The 16,061-nt window shown below is 30.6% G+C and overlaps 1 protein-coding gene across 7 annotated transcripts; it reads right to left on the bottom strand.

Moving 5' to 3' along the window:
- Positions 1-1,209: 1,209 nt before the first annotated feature.
- On the bottom strand, positions 1,210-9,343 carry LOC136207070 (pentatricopeptide repeat-containing protein At1g63330-like). 7 transcript variants are annotated; one of them, XM_065998341.1, is made up of 9 exons: positions 7,514-9,343; positions 6,412-6,653; positions 5,965-6,006; positions 5,640-5,890; positions 2,530-2,715; positions 2,260-2,437; positions 1,886-2,179; positions 1,550-1,750; positions 1,210-1,468 (listed from the first exon to the last, which is right to left on the bottom strand). In XM_065998341.1, the coding sequence occupies exon 1, from the start codon at positions 9,238-9,240 to the stop codon at positions 7,534-7,536; it is 1,707 nt and encodes a 568-aa protein (XP_065854413.1). In that variant the 5' UTR covers positions 9,241-9,343; the 3' UTR covers positions 1,210-1,468; positions 1,550-1,750; positions 1,886-2,179; positions 2,260-2,437; positions 2,530-2,715; positions 5,640-5,890; positions 5,965-6,006; positions 6,412-6,653; positions 7,514-7,533. The 7 variants fall into 7 exon arrangements, with proteins under 7 accessions (XP_065854413.1, XP_065854409.1, XP_065854411.1 ...); XM_065998337.1 differs by adding an exon at positions 3,254-3,310 and having other exon boundaries at positions 5,640-6,006; positions 6,471-6,653; XM_065998339.1 differs by having other exon boundaries at positions 1,886-2,029; positions 2,139-2,179; positions 5,640-6,006; positions 6,471-6,653.
- Between the last annotated feature and the right edge of the window lie 6,718 nt (positions 9,344-16,061).

Here is a 16,061-nt window from a genome sequence, read left to right as displayed (position 1 = left end):
ACAGCAACATTGAAGACGAAACAAAATGTTCGTGCAAGAAGTTTGAGAGACAGGGCTTACCATGCAGACACATGGTGTGGGTTTGGAAGGCAAAAATGCTTGAATCAATTCCAAAAAGGTATGTGCTTAACAGATGGACTACATTAGCAACAAGTCAAAAAAATATAAATCTGCAAGGAAATCTTATGGAAGAATGTGTTGCTACAATTGATAAGAAAACATGGCTGAATCAACTATGGTCAGAGATTAATGTTTCTGTCTATTTAGCTCAAGGTAGTGAGGAAAATATAAAGGATCTTGTGAAGAAGTTTCAAGCAATCAGAATGGATTTAGAAGCTAAAAACACTCAAAAAGACACTGAGAAAAACAAAACTCTTTCAAAAAATCAAGACATTGAGATATTGATTGGAACTAGTGTACCAACAGAAATTAATGTCAAAGCACCGAAAATATCAAAGAACAAAGGTACATGTGTACATATTCCAAAAGGAAACAGTGATAAAAGATTGAAGGGTGAAAGAGAGAAAGCTGTTGAGGAAAATCAGAAAAAAAAAAGAGGTTATGCAGAGTCTGTAAACAGCTTGCTAACCATGATAGCAGAAACTGTCCAGAAAAAGAGAACTGATCTCATATATTGATTAGAACATATCATATAAGATTTAGAACATATGATACATGTTTTAGAACATACGATCTTTTTTTGGAACATACAATAATTTTTTCCAATGTAAGAAGCTGAAACATAAATTTTTTCTTATATGGTACAATATTTTGATGACAAACTGGATCTAACATGTTTATATTGCATCTAAACATGTATAGCACTAAAATTTAACTTCAGCCTTCTAATGCTATTCTGATTAATTTACATATGATTACACATATTTTGTTAAACAAGCCACTAACCTACACAACTTTCCACTTTAAACAGATATATACAATCTACTCAAGAAATTCACAAATCCTACACATTCAGTTGAACAAAATCACAATTCAAGGTTTGGCTCAATAGACCTGATTCCACCATTAAATATCTAACTTCCATTTCAACATTCTCTGTAAATTACAATATTCATCACCTGTACCCATTTCCAATCTTCATAATTATCACCCTAATCAATTTTACTGCTGTCATTTGGTTCTCATTATATCCTTCCTTCTCAAAACTGAGATATCACATCCAAGAAAAGAAACCACTAATTCATCCAATCCAATTCAAAATATGTGTTTCAAACACTTCATTACTGTTAACAAAATCGTGCATGTTACAAATAATATATTTCATGTTCCAAAATAATGTCTTACGTTCTAACATATATAATTACAACAATTGCAGAATATACAATTATTTTAATTGTTCATTCTTCCATTTTAAGGCCTTCTCATTTACAACAGCAACTTCTTTGTTTCCAGAATTTGACAGAATCTTCCAACAGTATTCAATTCTGAAATTCTTCAACTGATCAACCTACAATATCTCATTCATTATTACTAACATTATCAAAATAATAACAACAGCCTATAACAAATAAGATTAAAAAAAACTCACATTGTTATTTCGAACTCCAATATCCCATTCAGACTCCTCTTGTCCAAAATAGGATTCCATATGTTTCAAAAGGAAAACACCACAAGCATCATTATTGCTTGACTCTTTCCACTTCAACTTCAAATGTTTTGAACCATATGCACTGATATCATTCAAGCAATTAGGGCTCTCTCTTTTTATATAAAGATAATATGCTTTCACCTGAAAAACATAGAACATCTTATCAATATTAAAACAAATCATCAACTACTCAGAACATACACTTAGATTTTCTGAACATGACAGTAAATATGTAGAACACAATAACAAAACTAAAAAACAGATAAGTAATATTACCAAAGCCTTTGCAAAACCCTTATATTTACTATGGATTGTTACGCCTTTATCAAGAGCCTTGTTATCAATGACGTCTATCTTTCCAGTAAAATGGTTAATAACGAAAACATAGAAATTGGCAGCATAAACAACTGGAAAGAATACCTACAAAAAAAAAAACCATTAGCAATCATAACTCTCTAAACTGTTTATTTTAGCCTCATGAAGTTCATAACTAATTCTCTCAAAAAAAGCATTGTGTCTGTCGCTGTACTTGGTACTTCCAGGAACTCCTTTATCAGTACACAGTAAAACCTATACAAAAATACAACATTCATATTAATATAATCCAATTTCTTTTTAAAAAAAATATATCAAAATGTAAAAACACATACAAATGGTAGAGTAGAGAAGAAGAATCTATGCATAGAAGTTGGACCCTTGCACTTCTCTTCAGAATTCAATATTCGAGACCACGCATCAACCACATTACTAACCAAATGATTGCTTCCTGACAAGCTCATAATCTCCTCTCTATTGATTGTGGACAAACAATCACTATACAACAACTCACTTCAAAAAGAAAAATAAAATAAAATAAAAACAATCAGTATAACTTAAAGAAAATTTAAATTAACACAAACAACATTCAATTAAGATCTTACTGTGGGTCTTCATTAGAAAAAGCATATTCAACCAACATTCTCCGCGAACTAAGCATATTGTTTAGTAAATGCTCAAACTCAAGCAAAAATGGAGACTGTAAATATCCAGGCAACTTTGAAATCCTTTTTGAACGATTTCCAACACCAACTTCTTGCACTTCCTCAACTACATCTTTGCCTACTCTCCTATTAACAACACAAAGAAAATAACAAAAGGGAACAAAATTAACCAAGTTCAAAAACAGAAACCACATAATCTTAAATTCAAAAAACATACAAAATCATACCACAACAAAAAACATACAAAATCATACCACAACAAACTTTGAAAGTTCAAACAAGCGAAAACACCAAACAAACAAAAATAGTTTTAACAGAACAATAGTTCAATATTTTAGAACAAAACACATGCAAATATAGAACATACGAACATAATTTTAGAACAACATAAAAACATTCTCAAACTGAATAGATTTGAATACAAAAATCAAAGAAAAACATACAGGAACTTCTTTATAAAGATCATACAAACGAAACCCTAGAAAATCAAAAAATATACAAAATCGAACTCAAAATCAACAAAGAATATAAAACAACAAAATAAACGAAACACATAAAGCAACAAACCTCCTTCAGACGAACAAATTCACAAAAAAAACAAAAAACGAAAAAATGCAAACAAAAACAATGAACAGAAAAAACGAAAAAGATATGAGCAACTAACCAGATTTAAGAGGAACAAATCCACGGTAGAATCGATGAAATACAGAGCGAAAATCTTCTATAAAAACCAAAGTTGATCGACGCTAGATTAGAAGAGAAATGACGGAAGATAGAAATGAGGAAGAAGAAGAGGAAGAAATCGAGGAACGAAGAGACTCAACTCTTCAACTTCAGAAACGCACGCAATCAGATTACCAAAACACAACGTTTTGGTTAATGAAAAACCCCCAAAACTACGTAGTTTTGGCTGGTTCTCACCTAAGGTGAGTTCTCACCTAGGAAAGGGTTCTCACAAGAGCCCTCTCCTATATATATATATATATATATATATATATATATAACGTGATGATTTTATTACAATAAAATGTGAATTTCAATAATTTTATAGGCGATCGAATGAGATCAGTTTGGCGTATAATTTAAATTTAATTCACCTATTCAAAAGGACAACATTAATCTATAGCATTCTGGTAAACTAATCCTCACTGTAAATTCATGTATATGAAATCATTAGTTATACCTTTTGATATAACAGACTCTAATACAATGTCAAGAAACCATTTGACCTAAAAGTTTAAGTAGATAGGTAAGAGGTCGAAAATTGCTTTTTTATTATTAACCCAGTCTTTAAAGTTAAAGTGAAAGGTCAAATTAATCAATTATCAAATCAGCTCCTTAAAGTATATACATTTTTTTATACTCAAACTTTATCATGTTTATATTTGGCTTAATATCTTCCCAGTCTCATCAAGTTGACCCGATACTGCATCTGACCTCGTACTTACACTTTTAACAAGTAACCCCTCAAATAAGTTATTCCGGAAAATTTTTTTGTCCTGTACTTAATGTATCACTAGATTAGTTAGATATAGCAACCGATCAGTTGAAATCTTTTATTTATGATGTAATATTATGTTGAATGTTTTTTGGATTTAAGGGTTATTTGGTCTAAATAATCAACTTGGAGAGTTATTTGTTCCAATTGAACAATTTGAGAGGTTATTTGTTCGAAAGTGTAAGTACAGAGGTCAGTTGCAGTTTGTGCAAACTTAAGGTGGTTGGGAGGGTATTAAGCTTTTATATTTTGATACCTGAAATCTTTTTTTTTTTTTTCTTAAAAAGTGTTGAAACTGTACTAACAAAGAAAATTTCTAAAATCTCTTGAAATAGCAATATAGGCCACAAACAATTAATTCTGATAGAAACTCGTCATAAAACAGAGGCAAAAACCTTAATAGTATTAGTGCATCTATTTTATACGCTAATGCATAACTCATATGAAATCCTATGTTTACTTTAGAGGAACAGTACAGTTTATGTTCTAACATTGCTCAAGACAACATCAATCTATAACAATCTGGTAAGTTATTCCGTTTGATATAAGCGACTATAAGAGACTCTAATACCATGTCAAGAAACCATTTGACCTAAGTAGATAGGTAAGAGGCCAAGAATAGCTTTTTGACAACAGAATTCGGCAGAATCACTAAGCCCCTTTTATGTCCATTGTTTTACAAGCATCCTGTACTAGAAAGGCCATCTTAATACAAATATAAAATCATAAAATAATATTATGATCCATCAGAAGAAGCAGTAATTCAATAATATATAGTGATTCAAACCTCAATTGTACAAACAAAATCAAAATTGAAGTCATGTCACAAGCTAAACTTCAAATTTTTCATCAGAAATCTAACGATAAGCAGTGAAGGCGACAAATCTTGCAATTTTATAAATCCCAACTAAGATTAAACAAACTACCAATCTATTATAAAATTGTTGATTGGACAAACAGCCAACTTTATGTAATATAGAAGAGATCTAGTAAGCCCAACACTGCCATAAACAGATGCTTAATCGGGAACTGAAATCATGCCATTATCCGCATGCGAAATAAGTAACATAAATTCATTTCGTAGCTTGAAAATAATAACGGATGCTCAACGATTATCAAACCATACATGTTCTTCAAAAAAAAATTATCATCCAGCACCAGAAATCTGTATGCATCTGTAGCGCAAAAGAATTCTGACAGTCTCTATACACTTATATAGTGGCATCGACTCATCCTAATAATTTAGAAAAGCACAACATTATTTGTAAACAAGTGTAATAAAAGTAAATTTCAACTCAAAATCCACACGCTTTAAATTGAAGCAAAACTGTTTAATGACATTCAGATTAACAACAGCTTTGCTGGGAAAACAAGAGTAATTAGAAAAAACGAGGTTAACAATTGAATAGAGATTATAAGAATTCCTCCAAAACATTTATGAGATTGAGGGAGAAACTTAGTAAAAAGAGGAAAGTTAAAATGTATAGTTGCATGAGAAAAATGAGGGGTGAAAATTCAAAGAATTTAGTAAAAAAGCAAGCAAATAAGATACCTTTGTTTGACTTCTTTCATTAGGAAATTGTGTTTCCAAGCAACATCAAAGAACCTTCACAATGTTCCAATGATTTATTTGGAATAATATGACAACTTCGCTTATAAACTGCTCAATCTGGCTTTGGGTGGATGTTCTTGATCTCTTCATAGCAAATATGCTACCATTTGGTACCATTCCTTTATAAACCGTGTCATAGCTAAGAAATATGATGTGATTGTAGTTGTCTGTACCTCTTTCCAGCTCTTCTTCTGTAAATAGTCTTGTCTTTAGACCTACTCAGCCAAATGATACATTGCTGTTTACGAATTCAGTTTCTTCATACCTTCAAGGAATAAAGACAAAAGTCCAATACCAATGCCAACACCTGGAATATATATCCGAATAAAGCTACATAAATTAGAGGAATTCATTGTATGAAATCTTTTAAATAGATCTGTTTTTTATTTTAACAGGTATGAACATTTGAGATCCCAACAATACATCCTTAACAACAATCTAAGCCATAACAAATCCAACTCACTATATTTTTTTTGCCTCTTTTTGGTAATTGACGTGGTCACACCATCTTGTTTATAGATTGATAATAACTATTAACTATCATTACTTAAGCTTATTTCGAAAAACTTAAATCAAGATCAGAAATCATGCAATCATATGTATGGGAAATAAGTATCATAAACTCATTTTGTAGCTTGAAAATAACACTAGATGCGCAACTATCATGCAAATGAAAGTAAATTTTAAGCAATTACCTACCGCTTTGATTTACCTTAGTAACCTTAGATTAGATTCTATTCTGAAATTGCTAAACAGTTTCCCCAAGCTCACCTAGTAGCTTCAACAGTTTCGCCGAAATTTTGCCTTTTCTGATGAGACGAGTCTCCAAATTCAGCATTGTAGGTGAACAATGCTCCACAGGAGAACCAAAAGGCACAGGCTGTTCGACTTTTAATCGCTTAGCTGTCTTGGGTGAAGAAGATTCATTGTCGCTATCTATGTTTTCGACCATGTCTGCCATGAAAATTTAGGATATTAGAGAATTAAGAATCAAATGCCAACAAACGCTAAATTCAATCAAATGCTTACAAATTGTCTGTATAACGCAGAAAACGTTATTTCTAAAATATAGCTAGAAAATGGAAAAAGAAGCCAAAACGAAAATGAAACAGAAAAGGAAAAGCAAAAACGCTATTGAGTTTCAGCGCAATAGGGCAGCAACTTAGAAAGATAGTACAATTAAGAATATTCATTTGTCTGTATAACGGAAACTGAAACCTGAACCAGCACCGAAAACGTTATTTTTAAAACATAGTATTCAAAACATTGGTAGGAAACGAAAATAGAAAACAAAAACGAAAACGAAATCAAAGCAGAAACAGTGTTGAGTTTCAGTGCAATATGGCAACAACTTAGAAAGATAGTACAATTAAGAATATTCATTTGTTTGTATAACAGAAACGGAAACCGGAAGGGACACCGAAAACGTTATTTTTAAAACGTAGAATTCAAAACATTGCTAGGAAACGAAAGTGAAAACAAAAACAAAATTAAAGCAGAAACAATGTTGAGTTTCAGTGCAATATAGCAACAACTTAGAAAGATAGTACAATTAAGAATATTTATTTGTCTCTATAACAGAAACTGAAACCAGAACGGACACCGAAAACGTTATTTTTAAAACATAGAATTCAAAACATTGCTAGGAAATGAGAATAGAAACGAAAACGGAAACGAAATAACCTCCCAAATGCTACATGGCAGCTCGTGAATGAAACTTCAAATGAATTGAGTTGGAGTACCAATAAATCAGAGCAACAAAACATAATTTGGAAGCAGGTGTAATAAATGTAAATTTCAACTCATCATTTCACCTTGATATGCACGAAGACTTTTATAGTAATTTCACTATAGCATCATTCTCAGCCACCAACTCCACTGTGGTGTTATCTGCAGAGAAGCCCTTGCCACGCATGTCACGAATAAGCTCTGCTGCCTTGGCCAAATCCTTGCACCGAAGAAATCCATGAATCATCACATTATAAGAACAATTATCTGGCAAGCAGACACTGTTTTCCATATTTTTGAAGACTTGGTATGCTTTATCTAGGAATCCTTTCTTGCTAAGTCCATCAATTATTATATTATATGTGTATACTGTAGGCTGCAATCGATCAATAAAAAGTCCAGATAACAAATTCTTTACATCCTTAAACCTTCCAGCTTTGCACATGCCTTCAATTAGGATATTGTATGTAACTACATTAGGCTTCACTTTGGTCATTTGCATCTCATTGAATAAGGAGAATGCTATGTCAAGATGTCCATTTTCACAAAAGCCATGTACCAGAGTTGAGTATGTTACTACATCCGGAAGATAGTCAGTTGCACACATATCCTTAAAGAGCTCAAAGGCTTCCCAAGGTCTTCTTGCATGACATAAGCCATAAATAAGAGAACTATAAGTATGATTGTCAGGAATTAAACCTCTAGAAGACATTTCGTAAAGAAGTTGCTTTGCCTCACTAATACATTTCTTCTTACAATGCCAATTAATCAAGATACTATAAATATGGACATCAGGATTGCAACCCTTTCTCTTCATAACATCAAACACTTTCCTAGCTAGATGCATTTGTCCATGTAGGCCATATCCATCTATAATTGAACTATATGCAACGACATCAGGCTCAACACCCGTTTGAATCATTCTGCTGAAAATAGATTGCGCTTTTATTATCATTCCTTGTTTGCAAAGTTCATCAACTAATATAGTGAAAGTCACTACACTTGGTACCATATTCCTTTCCAACATCTCTTCAAACAGAGTCGAAGCTTCCTTCCACTTATTTGAATAGCAAAGACCATGAATTAGTGAATTGTGAGTGACAACAGTAGGCAAAATTCCTTTACTTTTAATCTCTTTGAAGAGATCAAATGCTTCATCAACTTGGTTATACTTGCAAAGGCCGTCAATAATGGCACTGTATGTTACCACATCGGGCTCGCAACCTTTCTCAGCCATTCTTTTGAGCAAACCGACAGCCACATGCAAATTTCCAATTTTACATAAACCATTCACAATTACAGTATAAGTTTGTACATTAGGTTGATGACCCATGGCTACAATCTTATCAAATAAATCCACTGCATGGCCAATTTTACCCTCTTTACATAAACCATTAATTAAAGCAGTGAAGGTTACAATGTGAGGTTGAAAACCAAGCTTGTAAATTTTTCCGAGAACAGAAAACCCAAAATCCACACGCTCTAAATGGCAGAAGCAATTAATTAAGATGCTACAAGTATAAACATCAGGTTTAATACTCACCGATTCCATCCGCTTGGACAAAGAAATGACAGTCTGAAACTGCTTCATCCTAACCAGTGAAGACAACAATTTAGTGAACTCGATTACAGATGGCCGGGGTTTCGCACGAAGAAGCTTATGAAAGGAAGAGACAACTTCATTGACCTCAGCGCCAGAGTTATGAGTATGGAAGGGAGAAATTAAACCAGTAATCTGATGAAATGGAGAGGGATTGAGAGGTAAAGTTGAAGAGGAAGAGAGAAGAAGGCGTCTGGAGGTGGAGGTGAGCATGGTGGAGTAGATCTGACTCTGAGAAGCGATTTTGGGGTGAATTGCAAAACCCTAACAACAGCAGATTAGAATTAGGGATTTGTTTGATTTTGGAATTTGTTAATTCTTGGTTGAAAAAGTCATTCCAACGACTGAACTTGCGTAAAACCTAAATAGCCCTCAAATTTTTTCAATTCTACATTAATAGTAATTAAAAATTTACAGGTGTACCTATAATTTTTTGTTAATGAAAACAAAAACTCATCAATTTGTTTTTTTAGGAATAAGGTGCAAAAACACCCTCTGACATTTACAGTCAGAAGCAATTTTACCTCCGACGTCTAACATGGTGCAATTTTACGCCTAATATTAGCAGCCAATAGCAATTTTAGCCATAACTTTATTAAGTTTGGTCAATTTAAGAAATAATTATAAAACACAGATATTTTATTACTTGTTCTGTACCAATTGCATATCAGTTCGATTTAAAAAAAACATTCATATTTTATGTGATTTAATTATTCAATTGGAGATTAATTTTTATAAATTCAATAAAAAAATTAAATTTTTTGGCCAACTCGTACAATAGACAGTATATATTTTAATTTATTTTTTTAATTTTTTTCACGTCTAATCATATGTTTATGATTTGTTACTAATAATGACTCACATGTGAAGTGTAGATGATAAGATTCATGACCGAGAAGACAGTTTGATGAATTATTTATTTCTCAAATTGATCTAACTTGATAACCTTAGGGGTAAAATTTCTCTTGGCTGATAACGTTAGGAGTAAAATTGCATCATTTTAGACGTTAGAGATATAATTGCTCTTGACTGTAAATGTTATGGTTATTTTTACACCTTATCCCTTTTTTTACAACTATAAATTTCGATGGTAACTAAGACCTTGTTTAATAACTCACTTAATCATTTAAATTAAAATATCAAAATATTTAACTTAACATTTTAAGTTAAACATTATCAAATATTATTTTTAGGGTAATTAATTTATTAGTCCCTATATTTTGACAAAACACACTGTTTAGTCCCTGTATTTTTAAAAACACACGGTAAAGTCCCTAACTTTTTTTCTCGATGAACTGTTTAGTCCCTAACGTTTTTCTCGGTGAACTGTTTAGTCCCTGCCATTAGACTCTCATGAAGATTTTGTTAGTCAATTTGGATTTGCATTCTTCTTTTCATTTATTTTCCTTTTCTTTAAACTTTACTGCATCTGAAATCAAATTTGAGTGTTCTTCTTCTTAATTTTCTTCTTAATGGTTCAAATTCGTAATCATTGGATCTGTTCTTTTTCTTATTCTCCATACAAATAGCTTCTTCTTCTAAATAGGATTTCCTCTTTTGAAATTTGAAGGTGAATAGTAAAGGGTAATTTAGTAATTTCTAAATTCATAAATGGTAAAAAATCTAACAAACAGACGGAATGACTAAACAGTTCACTGAGAAAAAGGTTAGGGACCTTACCATGTGTTTTTGAAAATACAGGGATTAAACAGTGTGCTTTGTCAAAATATATGGACTAACAAATTAATTACCCTTATTTTTATAGTAATTACATTATTTAATATTTTGAGTTCTTATAATGCTCAACACTTAAATTCAGTACTTATTTTTTCAAAACTTAATTTTTAGTTTTATCAAACAGCATCTAAGTTCAAACTCAATTTTAAAACTGTCATTAAATTTCATTTTATTCTAATAAATCATTAATTTTATTTTTCATTTCAATAAAATCATTTCAATTAATTCAAACAAAAAAGTTATGACAACCGCATTAAAAATAACTCTGCTATGTATAATATGGCAGCCATGTGTATGTTACATGACAATTAAGAAAAGGCATAAAGTTCATTTGCCCCCCTAAATTATAGAGTCAAAATCAATTAACCTTCATTCTACAATAATCAACAATTTGATCGCTAAACTAGGAATTCAACTGATCAAACACCAAAAAAAAAAAAAAATTATAATTGATAAAATTAATTTAATTTTATCATATTAAATTATTTCATATTATAAATATGTTATTATACCGCAAAATGTATTTATAACTAATTTTTTAATATAATTATTCTAAATGTATTACAAATTGGTATTTAAAAGCCATTTTTTTAATAAATACTTTTTTAGTACTAATATATATTAAGTTATAAGTTATAACTAAATTTATAAAAGAATATAATAGTCTTTTTTATCAATAATTACAAACAATTTATTAATTATAAAAATACAAATTATATATATAAATCAAAATTTTAAAGATAGGAATACATATATTAATTCGGGATAAGTACAGAAAAAATGCTTGTGGTTTACCTATTTTTTTTTTTTTTACAAACAGAGGTATGTGTTAAACGCCGTTAGCAAACAGAGGCCAAATTGACTAACGGTGTTAAAATTCAAAAAGAAAAGAGTTAATTTGGTCCTTATATTTATTTATTTTATAAATTAACCCCCATAATTATCTAATTATCACAAATAAACCCCAAAATCAAAAATAAAAATAAAAAATACCATCTTCTCCATCTCTTTTTAATTTTTAATTTTCCTTCTTCTTCTTTTTCTTCTTCTTTTTAAGCGAAACGGCACCGGTTAGATGGAGAGAGAAATATGCAATTCCTAGGTTGAATTTCAGATGTGCACAGGCCAAGAGTAAGAGTTCGAATGAAAATAGAAAGCAGACATTAGGTTTTATTTACAAAAGTATTGGGACGGTTTTAAATAAATGGATGACAATGGTAAATCATTAGGATCGGTTAAAACTAGGGCTGTAAATGGGGCGGGGCGGGGCGGGGCGGGGATTGCATTAACCATTCCCGACCACTAATCTATCGGGGATTCCCCATCCCCGCCCCGAATAACATATGGGGAAAATTTTGGCTACCATCCCCGCCCCGCGAGAAATCCTCATCCCCGTTTAATCTTTTAATTTCTTTACTTTTTTTAAGGTTTCCAAGGTTTTGCTTATCTAATATTTTCATCCTCGCGGGGAATCTCTATCCCCGGTGCATGCATTACTTATTAGCTTTCAATTTTTGTATTTTATAATTTCTACTATTAATTACATAGGTTTCGTTTTAATTTTAAACCAATCTCAGAGCTCTTACTTAATCTATCTTAATTTATTTTTAGAATATATTCCGTTTTAAAGCAACCAGGTTACAACTCAATCTTTTTAGTTTATTTTTTTTAGTTTATCTAAATCACATATATATTTTTTTAGTTCATTTTTTTATATTCGGGTATTTAGTCGGGATCCCCGTTGGGGACACTCGGGGATGGGGATGGGGATGGGGATGGGGACGGGGACGGGGATGGAACACTTAAACCATACCCGCCCCGTCCCGACTATCTGGGACAAAATAAAAACCATCCCCGCTCCATGAGGATCACAAATGGGGATTCCCCGTCCCCAACGGGCCGAGTCTCCAACGGGGATGGGGAATCCCCAACTAATTGACAGCCCTAGTTAAAACCGATCTCAATAACAATATATTAGTAACGGTTTTTTAAAATCATCTTTAACGATTTTAATAAAAAAAATTAATGATCTTTAGAATCGGTAATTAAATAACTATTGCCAATGATTTATCATCACGTGTGGAAGAAGAAGAAGAAGAAGAAGAAGAAGAAGGAAAATAAAAAATTAAAAAGAGATGGAGAAGATTGTATTTTTTATTTTTATTTTTGATTTTGGGGTTTATTTATGATAATTAGATAATTAGGAGGGTTAATTTATAAAATAAATAAATGTAAGGATCAAATTAACTCTTTTCTTTTTGAATTTTAACACCGTTGGTCAATTTGACCTCTGGTTGCTAACGGCGTTTAACGCATACCTCTATTTGTAAAAAAAAAACCACAGGTTCGCGTTTGCAAAATAGGTAAACCACAGACATTTTTTTGTTGTACTTATCCCTATTAATTAATATGAAAAATTATATTCCAAAAGATTCAAATATTAATTTTACTTGAATAAAATCATGAATAATACAAAAAAAAATCTTAATACAACAAAAAAAATCTTAATTAATTGTATTTTTAATTTAAAATAGGGTAAAGTAGGAAAAAAATGCTCGTAGTTTACCTCATTTGCAAATAGAGGTCCGTGGTTTAAAAATTTGTAAATAGAGGTATGTGGTATATTTTTTTTTACAAAATAAAGTATTTAAAATTAAACTTTTAAGTAATTGATGACAATAAGAGAGTTTTTTAATTTTTTTTCAATTATATTTCTATATTGACAAAACACAGATTCCAAAATCCAATTGAAACGGTGTAAAATGAATTTAAATATCAATTTAGTTCATAAACTGTCAGATTAGTAAAAAACGTAAAATGCCACCATATTATTTATTGTTTCGATTTAGGAAGTTGTTTTTTTCGAGGGTTATGTTTTACTGATATGTAAGAATAATTTTTTGAAGATAAAAATGTCTTTAATTGTAAGCAGAACTTAACTGTGTAATTGTAATATTTTGTTTTGTAAATAAAGCCTACCACAGACCTTTATTTGTAAACTTTTAAACCACATACCTCTGTTTGCAAAATGGGCAAACCATAGACTTTTTTTCATACTTTTCCCTTTAAAATATATCAATATATAATTTTATTTTGTTTGTTTGTGTTTAATTGGTGGATTTTATATAGTTTATGGACTTATTTGTTGATTTGAATATAATAGAGGCTAATTGGTTTTGATCCTATAATTTAAGGGGCCAAATGAGCTGTATGCCTTAAAAGGATATAGTTTTTAGTCATATGACAATTTCAAGCAATTTAATTAATTAAATAATATATTTTTTATTATATATAATGTCATATTATATGTAAAAGTGAGTTGTTTAAATGTTACTATCATATTACTACAGATAAATTTTTTCTGCCTAGAAGAGCCTGAATACCTTTCATACAATAAAAATAAAATTTTAAACACTTTATTATTGAAGCAAACTCAAATTTGATAACCTTTTTAAAAGTAACTTCAAAAGTTTAGTAATTAACTTCAAGAGTAATTACAAGCAGATGTTTTGTGGTTACGCAAATTTACAGATTGATATCTGTGATATTTTTATTATAAACGCAACCTTGTGGTTTGTAAAATTTTACATTTTTTTTCTTTGTCAAATTTGGCCGATAACGAACTTAAACTGAAATTTTTCATGAGTTAAATAAAATTTTAAGTAACTTTAATTCTTCAACTTTTTAGGTTTGAAGTCATTTAGATGTTGTTTTTTTTATAAAAGAGAAAGTTAATGTTTAGACAGAAAAAACTCTAAAAATGATGATTTTGAAAATTAAAAATATGGTTTAAATATGATACTAAACAACAAATTCGTATAACCGCATGGTATCTACTTAAAAATTATCAATTTTTAACCCATTTTATAGCTTTCAAAACACATAACAGGCATAAAAATTTATATAAAAAAAGAGCAATGATAGCTTCAACTTAAATTTTCAAATTTTAATTTTTTTAACCCATTTCAATCATTAATTCATTCTTGGTGTAAGTTTGCTATTTCGCTAAAAAAAATTATCTAAAAAGAAATAATGGATTTTTGTTTGGTAAAAAGCATCATGATGCCTCTTATCTTTATTTTATTTTTTTTTTGTGTAAAACATATGGAAATTTTGACAAGTTAAAACGTAACATTATAAGAGTAATTATTTAGTGAGTAGCCATTTTCTTGTGCCGAATAAATCCTCGAACAATAACATTATAACAACAACTATTTGATGAGCAATCATTTTCTTTTATTTCCCTAAAGATATTATATGCTTCATTTAGTAATCCTTCTTTATAAAGTCCACTAACAATTATGGTATATGCTTGAACATCATGTTCCAACCCTTCAACAGAAAGCATGGCAAATAATTTCTTTCCACCTATCAATCTCCCAGCTTTATACATCCCATTAATTAGAATATTATATATACATGTGTCCGGCTTCAACTTGCTCATTTGCATTTCATGTGCTAGGTTGATGACAATATCAAAATTGTTATGTTCATAAAAGAAGTGTAGCAAAGTTGAATAATCTATTATATCTGGAAGATAGCAACCAGCACACAAGTTTTTAAAAAACTTCATAGTTGACCCAGGGCTTCTAGTACGACATAAGCCATGTATGAAAGCATTATAAGTATAATTGTTAGAAATTAACCCTTTATGAAGCATTTCATCCAAAAGTTGCTCTGCCTCATCAATCATTTTCTATTTACAATATAAATGAATTAATATGCTATAAGTATGAACATTAGGATTACAATCCTTGCTTGTCATCACATTAAATACTTTCCTAACTTGATGCATTTGCGTATCCAAACCAAATCCATCTATCAACGAAGTGTAAGTGATAACATCGGACTTATACCCTTCTAAACCATTGTTTCGACCACACATTTAGCCTTATCCACCATTCCTTCCTTACATAATTCATCAACAAGCATACTGAAAGTAACTATATTGGGTGTTATGTTCTGATCCAACATGTCATTGAATAATGTAGAACCTTTTCCCCAATGACATGAATAGCATAAACCGTGAATTAAAGAAGTATAAGTAACAACACTAAGCAAAATTCCTTCATATTTGATTTTTGAGAATAGATGTAATGCTTTGTTAAACTGACCATACTTACAAAGGCTATCAATAATAGAATCATATGTCACCACATCAGGGTCACAACTCTAGCCATTTCTTCGAGCAAATCAAATGCCATATTGAAATTTCCAATTTTAGATAGATAATTGACAAGCACATTGTAAGTTTGTACTTGAGGTTGATATCCTAAGGCAACTATCTTGTTAAAACA

Source organism: Euphorbia lathyris, chromosome 9 (genome assembly GCF_963576675.1).
Source record: "Euphorbia lathyris chromosome 9, ddEupLath1.1, whole genome shotgun sequence".
Classification (NCBI taxonomy): domain Eukaryota; kingdom Viridiplantae; phylum Streptophyta; class Magnoliopsida; order Malpighiales; family Euphorbiaceae; genus Euphorbia; species Euphorbia lathyris.
The sequence above is the reverse complement of the archived record's forward strand: the minus strand, read 5'-3'. Positions and strand labels throughout refer to the sequence as shown.

Bases quoted from the DNA above. Each gene is read 5' to 3' on its own strand.
- LOC136207070 (XM_065998336.1), bottom strand. From the start codon at position 9,240: ATGCTCACCTCCACCTCCAGACGCCTTCTTCTCTCTTCCTCTTCAACT.